The 9,578-nt window shown below is 45.9% G+C and overlaps 1 gene segment (V, D, J or C); it reads right to left on the bottom strand.

Moving 5' to 3' along the window:
* Nucleotides 1–6,458: 6,458 nt before the first annotated feature.
* On the bottom strand, nt 6,459–7,296 carry LOC137359837 (T cell receptor beta variable 30-like). The segment is given in 2 exon segments: nt 6,459–6,871; nt 7,250–7,296. Coding segments are annotated over 2 exon segments (459 nt in total).
* Nucleotides 7,297–9,578: the final 2,282 nt, after the last annotated feature.

Below are 9,578 nucleotides of genomic sequence, written 5' to 3'. Positions count from 1 at the left end.
CATTACGTGGAGGAGCAGACACGGCGGGCCGAATGGCTTACTCCTGCTCCTATTTTCTAATGTTCTGATGTAAGTGGTTCCTGCGCGTTTGCAGTGTCAGGTCATTGTGTCATCACAGCACATACGGTCTAAAATATTATCTTTCTCTTCTGGTCTATCCCGTGTTTCACTTGACCATGAAGTCTCGTCATGGCAAACCCTGAAGCCAGTTACGGGCCAACAGATCTTGATAAGGGAAGTTTGTCGATTTCAGTGCAATTTCCAGGCAATCGGAATGAATTATAATCAGAGCAGAGAAAGTTAAGGGACCCAGAGGAAGGTGGTGTTGGAAATCAGGAAGGGTTTTGATAAATTGAACAGAGCGAAGCTGTTTTCTGTGGCAGGAAGGTCGCTCACCAGGGAGGTGCTGATTTAGGGTCAGTGGCAAAAGAAGCAGAAGCGGGACGAGGAGAATGATTCTGACTGGGACGGGTATTAATGATCTGGAACACATCGCCTGAAAGGGCAGTGGAATGGGATTCAGCTTTCAAAAGGGAATTGGATAGATCCTTGGAGCAGAAGATTTCCAGGGCTATGGCAAAAGGGCAGGAGAGTGGGACTAACTGGATAGATTTTTTCACAAAAGCAAGCAGAGGCGGGATGATCTCCTTTCTGTTGAATCTTTCTGTGATGCCAAAATGTGGACAGATCAGAAAGGAACAACTTGACATCATTGCCTTTATTTAATAAAAGTAAAACTATTCTCCACCCTTTGGCATATGAAGCGTGACAACAAAGCTATTGGGAGTCTGTGAACCTTATCTGTTATCTCTATGGGTGCATTCTCACTGCAGACCGGGTTCCAGTCAAGCAAACCCTACTTATATGGCTGTGTTGGAGTAGGAACTGCCCTGGGACAAATTCCTCCCAGAACGCCAGGGAATTCTGTCAAGAGCAGGCTGGTTATCATCTGAACAGGTCAGTGTTGAAGAGGTTTAACATGACATGTGGAGGTATGTCAATGAGACACCGGTCATTCCTTTTTCAATAGGGGCCCTAAGACTGTGTTTGCCCCGTGGTATTGATCCATCCATATCCAGATTTGATAGATTTCCTTCAGTGAGGAACATTTTTGGGATGCAGTCGATGATTGATTTGAGACATGACATGTGACAAGAGCTGCCTGCTTGGGAGGAACAGGGACTTTGGGCTTGACATTTTGGTGCTTTCCCCACCTCATGCATGGGCCCTGTTGTAGATCAAGTCACCACAATTGGTTTATTTCTGTTCTGTGACGGGATGAGGGCTGGCGAGGGCTACGTTTATTCCCAAGTCTAACCGATGTTGAGCAGACTTCTTCTTGAATGCAACTGCGTGGCTGACTAGGCCCATTCCTCAGGGCAATGAAGGGTGAACAGCACTGCTGCCGGGGTCTGGAGTCACTGTGAGTCCAGACAGGGTGAGGGAGGCGAAATCCCTTCCCTAAAGGATATCACTGAACCAGGTGGCTCTTTCCGCCAATCCAGCAGCTTTATGGTGAGCATCATTGCTGGAATACCCGCCCCGGAACAGAACAACTGCTGTTACAAAGGCCACCATCATCAACAACGACATTATTGGTCCACAAGGATACCAGAAGGTGAACGAGGTGTCCTGGGTTTTTTTGGCATCTAGCAAATCCTGCATTCCTAAGCCTGCCTCTTCAGAATGCAGCCTTCCATACCAGTGCCCTGTTTAGCTTAGTGCTAGAACCCAACACAGTTTAATTCAGAGAGTACAGATCTGAGAGATGCCGGATAAACCTTATTCTTGAGATTCACTGTGACACCAGTGACAGTCTCAGTCAGCTCGATGGACCATCCACCAGTTGGACCAAGTTTCAGCTGAAAGCTCGGCCCCAGCGCCTGGGAATTCCTGCTGCGCCTTCGTTAGACCAAAGTACGTGAATTGAATGCAGTTATGAGACAGTGCATTCCAGGAAGGTGGGGATTGCTCGACCTAGGGATATCGGAATATAATTTCTGAAAATGAGATGGATAAGTTAGCGGTTTGTCAATAAAAATATACTGATACGCAGATTAACCACAAGCATTATTCATGGTTGGCGCTGGACAGGTTGCGAGAGCAGTTAATAAAGCATACAGTACCCTGGGCTTTATTAAAAGGGGCAGAGAGTACAAGAGCATGGAAGTAAGTTGAACTTGTACAAGACACTAGTTCGACCTCAGCTGGAGTATTGTGTCCAGTTCTGGGAGCCGCACTTGAGGAAAGAAATGAAAGAATTGGAGAGAGTGAGGGAAAGATTCAGGAGAATGGCTCCACGGGTGAGGGAACTCAGTTATGATGATAGATTGGAGAAGTTGGGATTACTTGCCTTGGAGGAGAGAAGGCTAAGAGGTGATTTGATAGAGGGATTCAAAATCATGAGGTGTCGGAACAGAACAGATAGAGAGAAACTGCTCCCACTCGTGAAAGGATGGAGAATGAGAGGGCACAGATTTAAACTAATTGGAAAAAGAAGTAAAAGTGACATGAGGAAAAAATTGTTTCACACAGCGAGTGGTTAATGTCTGGACTGCAGGCCCAGGAAGTATGATGAGGGCACGTTCAATCGGGGCATTCAAAAGGGACTTATGAAAAAGGAAGAATGTGCAGGGTTACGGGAAGGAGGCGGTGGAATGGGACTAAGTGAATTGCTCATTCGGAGGGCCAGTTCTGACACGATGGGCCGAATGGCCTCCTGTACTGTACCAATTCTCTGATTCTGTGATGAGGAATGTCGATGATAAGTGGCAGTAACTTGATTGCTAACCAGATGATCAAAATTGGGTAAAATTTGTAATAAACACAACAATGGTCAGTTTAAACGGTACAGGGTGATATTCTAAGACAATAAGATGTATCTATCCATCGGAACTTTGATAGTTCTGTCTTTCAGCAGAACCAAGCCATCTATTTATCACTTTAAGAGCTGCTTGCAAGCTGAAAGATAGAGATGCAGACTCACACAGACAATACCAGCACAGCTGAAGAGATTTTTCTTTTAACTTGTTGAGTTATTTTGATCAGGAATGCGATGCCTGAAAGGATGGAGGAAGCAGATTCAGCACTAACTTAGAAAGGAGATTGGGAAATATATTTGAACAGGAAATATCTGCCGCCCATTGAGGAAAGAGCAGGAGAGTGGGATGAAATAAGTAGATCTTCCGAAGTGATGGCACAGGAACGATGGGCCGAATTGCCTCCTCTGTCCTGTATGATTGTCCAATTCTTTGCAGATTATTTCATCCGCTTTGGAAAGTACTGAAGTGTGGAACTGGATTTTGAGCTGTCTCTCTGGGAGCACTGAGAAACTATTGGATTATTTCTACACTCTGAAAGTTGATGGAAAACTCTGCAAAGTTTCATCAATGAACAGCTGTCTTTATGAGCTCTGCTTCCTTGAGTTTTCCTCTCTAACACTCACAGTATAAGAGGGTGGTATGTTTTTGACGCAGCCCTGCTCCTGTTTGAATCACTGTGATCACTAGCAGCACAGTAATACACCGCCCTGTCAGTCTGATCCACCCTCAGTATTTTCAGGCTGCAGGTTTTAAGATCGGGTCTGGTGGCTTTAAATCTCTCCTTGAAACCGTCTTCAGGCGTTGAATCAGAGGTACCAACCGAGGTCACTATGAGCTGCAACCCTGCTCCGCTGTGCTGGCGATACCAGTACATGTAGTTCTCGTTGGTGTCATTCTGGAAACAGTGCATTTCCGCCGTTTTCCCCTCTGCGACCGTCAGCCGGTTCCCCCACTGGGTAACGAGAGCGCTCCTGGACCGGGCTGTGGAGGAACATGAGAAACAGATCGGGTCAAAGAGAACAGACACAATGAGGAGAGAGAGAGAGATTTAATGGTAAACCTCCCGATGCACACCACAGTCGATCAGCTCGCTGCCGCCCCAGCACAGGGTCATGTGCTAATACCCAGAATCGCTGAGCACAACTGCAGCGGCGCTAAATAACGACACTTGTCCTCAACAGCAAAACCAAACCAGTAAATCTCTAACTGACTGGAGCCCTTCGATATCAACAGGAATTGTGTCTCAAAGCTGATTAACTGGGGCCTGAATTTCCCTCCAAGTAGAAGCAGTAACCTGGGAGCAGCAGAAACAGTAGATGGAGGTAAACAGTACACAGCATGATGCAGGAATGTGAACCCTTCTTTCAACCTTCCAGCTTGGTCCAGCTCTCACACACACTGCAGTCCTATTGGTGCACAGCCTGCTTTTGTGATGCAGTGTGGAAGTGACTTCATTGCAATGTCAACCAATAGAACTTCCCTTGTGTATCCAACAAAGAAGGTGGTTCTTTCACCTGTGTGGGTGTAGGAATTAGAATTACACAGGATTGACTTGCAAAGTCCCATCTATTGCAGGGTTTGGGGATGTTCATAAAGATGGAAATGATTGACATATATACCAACTTGATTGTATTTTTCGAGGAGGTGACTTGATGTGTAGATGAGGGGTAAGTAGTTGATGTCGTCTACATGTAATTCAGTAAGGCTTTTGATAAAGCCCCACATGAGAGATTGGTTAAGATGGTAAGAGCCCATGGGATCCAGGGCAATTTGGTAAATTGGATTCAAAATTGGCTTATTGGCAGGAGGCAGAGGGTAAAGGTCGAGGGTTGTTTTTGCGAGTGGGAGCCTGGGTGGTTGATGGTCGGCGCAGACTCGGTGGGCCGAAGGGCCTGTTTCGGTGCTGTAACTCTAATCTAATCTAATCTAATAATCTGTGACCAATGGTGTACCACAGGGATCTGTGCTGGGCCCTTGCTGTTTCTGGTGCAAATTAATGATTTTGATGTGAATATAGCAGGTATTAAATATAAATTCGCAGACAACATGAAAATTGTTGACGTTGTAAATAGTGAAGAGGGAAGCCTTAGATTTCAGGACGATATGGATGTACAGTTCTGGGCACCACACTCTCGGAAAGATGTGATTGCACTGGAGAGGGTCTAGAGGAGATTCACCAGGATGTTGCATGGGATGGAACATTTCAGCTATGATGAGAGACTGAAAAGGCTCGGGTTGTCTTATACCCAACAGAGGAGGCTGAGGGGGGACCTGATTGAGGTATACAAAATTGTGAGGTGCACTGATAGGTCAGATAGGAAGATTTTTTTCCCTTTATAGGAGGGGCGAGAACCAGGGCATAGATTTAAGGTAAGAGGCAGGAGGTTTAGAGGGAATTTGAGGAAAAAATATTTCAACCAGAGGGTGGTTGGAATCTGGAACGCTCTGCTAAAAGAGGTGGTAGAGGCAGGAAGCATCACAACATTTAAGAAATATTTAGATGAGCACTTGAAACGCCATAGCATACAAGACTACGGGCCAAATGCTGGAAAATGGGGCGAGAATATTTAGGTGCTTGATGGCCGGCACTATTCGGTAGATGGGTCAATTCACTGCTGCATTGCTTGCTCAGTCTTTTCAGAAGCAAGTGGGACTCAGGCTGCGGTGGAGCTCCATCCCCAGCTCCTGGCTGTAACGTGTAACTACAGGCACCTGCGATTTGCACATTGCAATTGATAAAATAGGCATCATGAAGACATGCTTTGCAATTGCTCCATCTTCCTAATTTTTATCCATTGCTTCAGCTGGTGACGCGGGTGACATCGTATTAGATAGAATTTACAGCACAGATTCAGGCTAGTTGGCCCGATGGGCCCATGTTTCAGACTAGTCTGGGGCAGATGGCAGTGTAGTTGTGATGTCACTGAGCTAGAAATCCAGAGGCCGGGGGGGGGGGGGGGGTGGTGGTGGAGGGGGTATGGGGAGGCGGATTCTCCAGGGGACATGCGTTCGAATCCCACCAGGTCAGATGGCAGAATTTAAATTCTGAATCTAAGGAATTCTGGAAAATCATAGCCATCGCCTCCACTCTCTCTGCAGCTATCTCTTTTGGAACTCAAGTATGAAATCCATCTGTTCCAGGGGACTTGTCAGATTTTAAGCCCTGAAGTTTCTCCAAGACTTTTTCTCAATTGATATGAATATCCTTAATTTCCTCACTCTTCTTAGCCCCCACATTACTGTCTATTTCTGGGATGGAACTTGTGTCTTCTACTGTGAAGACAGGCACAAAATATTAGTTCAATGCCCCTGCCATTTCCCCATTCCCCATGATAATTATTCCTGTCTTTACCTCCAAGGGACCAACGTCAACTTTAGCTACTCTCTTGCTTTTTATGTAAAAGCTCCTACCATCTGTTTTTATATTGCTGGTTAGCTTATTCTCATATTTTATTCCAACATCCGATGAAAGAACATAAACAATGTCTTCATCCAGCCCTATCAGTATGACATGCTATTTCCTGCTGCCTAATGTTTTTATCCAGCATCCATTTACATATATCTGGTTGTGGGGAGTTAGAACATGGGAGTTCTGCCACTCGAACGGGCACTGAACAGATGCAGATCCGCATCCGATCACCCAGGGCTGCTCTTCACCGAATGCTGGGTTAAATGCATCTGTTTGAAGGGAGACATGTGAGGGTTTTTGTCAAGGCAGCCAATGACTCTGAACCGCTGTGTCCCATCAGCAGCTGCACAGAAATACACCGCCTCGTCTTTGGCGTTCACACTCTCGATCGTCAGAGTGGATTTCTTATTTTCCAGAGTCCTCGTGATTGCAAATCCGCTCTTAAATCCATCTTCATATTGAGGTTCACCTGCTGCTAATGTAAACCCGATTAACAGGAATCCTCTGCCGGGGGACTGACGATACCAGTACATGTTGTTGCGAACTGCTCCTTCCTGCAGACAGTTCATTTCCACGGGTCCAGGTTGTTTAACAGCCAGTGACTGAGGCCATTGATGTATCACATCACCCCGGCAAACACCTAGAAAGAGAAATTAGAGTGAATGAACTGGTATCGATGGAGTTACAATTGCGACGATGGACGTCGGTGTTGCACCGAATTAACGACGGAAATTCGGTCTGTGTCCTAATTTCCTGCAAGCATCTGGATCTTTACAACTGTAAAATAGAATTGTGGAATCCACAAGCTTGCAAGTGGGTGCAAACATTAAAGAGTTAACATCATATTAATAGCACTTGTCTTCCCGAACTGGGGGACAGATGAATGAGTTCACTGTCTGATATGAAATAATCGATTACTGATTTAACAAGTAATCGCTGCTCAGTTATATTGAGATCATTAATCATCCCTTTCTATTATCAAATGTAGAAGAGTGATTGGGACAGAGTGTTAACCTACTCAGCGCCAGAAGGGAAATAGCAAAGAGGATGAAACTGAAAGGCATGTTTGCGGTGGATCTGAGAGACTTTCTGCTGGTTACTCTGGGTTTTAAGGGAGGGAGAGAGATGAGGTGTTGGCAGAGCGGATCGTCATAAGAGGAAGTTATCTCAAGGCAATGATCCCCGCCCCTACCTTTAAGTTGTCCCCCATTCTTTTGCTTGCTTCTTTATGCCACCGCTTCCCTCTTTATTCTCTCCCCTTGCCTCCCCCCTCGTCACTTTCTGCTCCACTGTAAATATCCTCATTCTTATCTCTTTGTGAGCTTGCTTTCACACCGAAGCCAGGTGATCTCTGAAGGTAACGAGGTGTTGGAGAAGGGGATTTGTCCCAATCCTTTCCCTCAGACAGCATAACGGCTCCCCACACTCCTCCTTCCACCCTTTCAGCTCTGCCCTTTAAAACCCCTTTTCACCCCGCTCCTCATGTACTTGTTAATATATGGAGGCAACAGTGAAGAGAGAGGCGAGACAATCATTGACATGGCATTATTGATAACTCAAAATGAGTTGAACTCTTCTACATTTGCAGAGAGTAGGTCCACTAATCGATGTGAATGGTATATCATTTATTTAACGTCATGAAGTAAAGAATAGAGGCAGGTAGGTTAGTGGATGATAGATCGATAGACAGGTTGCAGACAGGAGGATGAGTGAAATGTATGCACAGATGCAGACAGACAGTTGTGTGTTTAGATAGACAGATTGTTAAAGAGACATACAAGGAGACAGACAGACTCACAGGCAGACAGAGAGACAGATCACTCTGCCACAGTTAATTCCTGTCTCCTTTGGGTTTTTTGTTGAACTGCTGTATTTCTCTGAGTCACTGTGTAAACTCCAGGCACAGTAATACACGGCTGAGTGATTCTCCCACAGGCCGGAGGACTCCAGGTAAAAGTGAGTGCTGTCAGGTCTCCTGGCGGTGAAACCGTCCACCTCACCGGAGGGGGTGACCATGTCGATGTAGTTAGAATAGAAAAGGTCCTGAGGCTCACTGTCAGGGTGCCATCGGTACCAGTGGAAATACGAGTCAGCTGCTGCTTCAGTGCAAATGCACTCGATGCTGACTGGAGATCCCGGGGAATGGGATATAGAAGGGGGAATCTGTTGGATCAGCACGGCTCCAACATCTGTAAAACACAAAGTGAGCAGAGAGGTGTTAAGAATGATGCACCATGAAGGGGTAAATGAATGGAGAGGTGGGAGTGTGTGTGAGAGAGAAACAGAGAGAGAGAGAGCTCCGTGTTATAAAGACAGAAAAATAGAGAGGGAGAAAGAGTGAGTGAGAGAAAATGAGACATGCAGAAAGAGAGAGAGAGAGAGAGAGAGAGAGAGAGAGAGCATGACAGAAAGTTAAAGGTAAAACCAAGGGTAATCCATAGAACAAAGAAAGGGAAAGAGTGAGAGAAAGAGAGAGAGAGAGGAAAGCAGACAGGGACAGGGAGAATGAGAAACGGACAAAAGGAGAGTCAGACTAGAAAAAGACAGAAAAAAGAGGATAGGGAGAGAGAAAGTGTGAAAAAGATAGGAAGAAAAAGAGAGAGATAGACCGAGTGATATATAAACCGATGCAGAGAGAATCTACACAGCCAAACGGTGTTAATAAACCTCGGAGGGGGTTAAACCCCAAAGGGGACATTCGGGCAAGGATCAGTGAGGATCACTGTCATCTCCCAGTTCAGTTCCACCTTACCCCTTAACACCAGCAACACAACCCAGAGGTGAGACACAGTCATCTCTGGAGGGAGACAGATCCATGTGTTCATTGTGTGAAATCACTGAGCTGTTTTATTGCGTAATATCTCAATGTTCTGAGTGGGATTTACTGTCCCCTCCTCCCCACTGTTAAATGGTCGGATGGGAGGAGCAAATCTCTTTGTACTTGTTCATCGTCTCCCACGAGGGGACTGTACTTTTCTGGGGCGGGGTTAAACCAGGACCTGAGTAATCGGCCGGGCTGTGTCCTCCCATTGATGGCGGGGTCTGGAGTTACTTTAAAACTGCAGCAACTCAGAGGATCCCTCTGAGATAGCAGTGATGTGAGGGAGTGAGGTAAGGGGAGTTACACTGTTTGTCTGACATCCCGATCTAACCAGTGAATGGGAGGTTTTACTCTGCACCTTATTGCTAGGTGGTGGGTCTGCCTCTGTACCTATCCAATGCGTGATAGGCTTAACTCTGTATCGAATCGGCATGTGATGGGATTGACTTTGTGGAAACATCCTCTGTAAATCTGCCCTATCAATCAGTTCCATCATCTTATAGCATTCGAAGTGTGTCTCTCTGCT

This window comes from Heterodontus francisci, unplaced genomic scaffold, assembly GCF_036365525.1.
Source record: "Heterodontus francisci isolate sHetFra1 unplaced genomic scaffold, sHetFra1.hap1 HAP1_SCAFFOLD_419, whole genome shotgun sequence".
In the NCBI taxonomy this organism is placed as follows: Eukaryota; Metazoa; Chordata; class Chondrichthyes; order Heterodontiformes; family Heterodontidae; genus Heterodontus; species Heterodontus francisci.
This window is presented reverse-complemented; position numbering and strand designations above follow the sequence as displayed.